General features: G+C 43.5%; 1 protein-coding gene across 1 annotated transcript; it reads left to right on the forward strand.

Moving 5' to 3' along the window:
• LOC110435857 (proline-rich receptor-like protein kinase PERK9) lies at positions 221-754 on the forward strand. Its single transcript, XM_021461938.1, has one exon. It carries the CDS (start codon positions 221-223, stop codon positions 752-754), a length of 534 nt encoding a protein of 177 aa, XP_021317613.1.

Raw genomic sequence — 1,281 nt, forward strand, 5'->3', positions numbered from 1 at the left:
ATTATTTAGGGCAATTAATAATTATAAGAAAAATACAACATCATATACATTTATTTAGGACAATTAATAATTAATAATTATTTAGGACAATTAATAATTATTTACGATAATTAATAATTAATAATGCATCATATATATTTATTTAGGACAATTAATAATTATTTAGGACAATTATACATCATATACATCGTATAAAAAAATAAAAAATAAGAAAAAAAAAATGGCCATCGGTGTGCCGGCCCAGCTGGGCAGGCGGCCCACCGGCCCCTGCCCCTCCCCCTCCCTCTCCCCCTCGCCCTCTCCACCGGCCGCAACGTCGCCGCCGCCTCGGGTGAGCACCACCCGCGAGGCGACCCCGACGCTACTGCCCTGGTCGCCTCGCTCGACTCCCCCCACCTCTCTGTGCCCCGCCTCCCTGCGCCCGGATGCACTGGCCGTCGCCGCCGGTGAGCTGCGGCCGCCGCGCTCTCTGCCTCCGCCCCCGAGCTGTGGCCGCCGCGCTCTCTACCTCCCGCATCAGCCCCCACGCGAGCGCAGCCGCACCCGCCCCACGCACAGCAGCAAAGAAGTGACGCCGGCGAGCTTACCTCGACTGGTGGCGGAGGAGAAGGGCGGCGGTGAGAAATTTTGGCAGCCTGTCGGCGTCACTTTGAATAGAACTGGCGCCTTCGAGACTTACAAATTTTCGGGACTGGCCGCGACCTATATAAGGGCGGCATTTCTACAGGCGGTTCGCATTGACCACTGCCTGTAGAAATGCTTTCTACAGGCGGTGGTCAATGCCAACCGCCTGTAGAAAATGATATCTACTAGCGGTTGGCATTGACCACCGCTTGTAGAAATAGCACTATACAGGCGGTGGTCAATATCACCCGCCTGTACAAAACATTTTGTAATTTTTATTATTATTGTTGTTTTCTATATTTTTGGTAACTATTTTTTGATTACATATTGATATTATAATATAATAATATTTTTAACATAATTATTTCTATATTCTATATTTGTAACATAATTATATTGTTTATATATTTATTGTATAATAATATTATAATATAATTATATTGTTTCACACCTATATATTATTTTTATATTATTTTCAATTTCAAATGCATATTGTATATTGTATGAAAGGTAGAGCTTGATGAGCTCTAACTCCTCTGTATTCAAAACTTTTTCATTTCAGGACTTGTAGTGCCTAGTTTGACCTAGTCAAATTTTGAAATTTCAGATTTCCACAGCTACACACACGTTTTCGAAACCCGAGACGTCCCCAACTCT

This window comes from Sorghum bicolor, chromosome 5 (genome assembly GCF_000003195.3).
Source record: "Sorghum bicolor cultivar BTx623 chromosome 5, Sorghum_bicolor_NCBIv3, whole genome shotgun sequence".
Taxonomy (NCBI): Eukaryota; Viridiplantae; Streptophyta; class Magnoliopsida; order Poales; family Poaceae; genus Sorghum; species Sorghum bicolor.

What these genes read in the sequence shown, in the direction of transcription:
- LOC110435857 (XM_021461938.1), top strand. Translation starts at nt 221, where the DNA reads ATGGCCATCGGTGTGCCGGCCCAGCTGGGCAGGCGGCCCACCGGCCCC.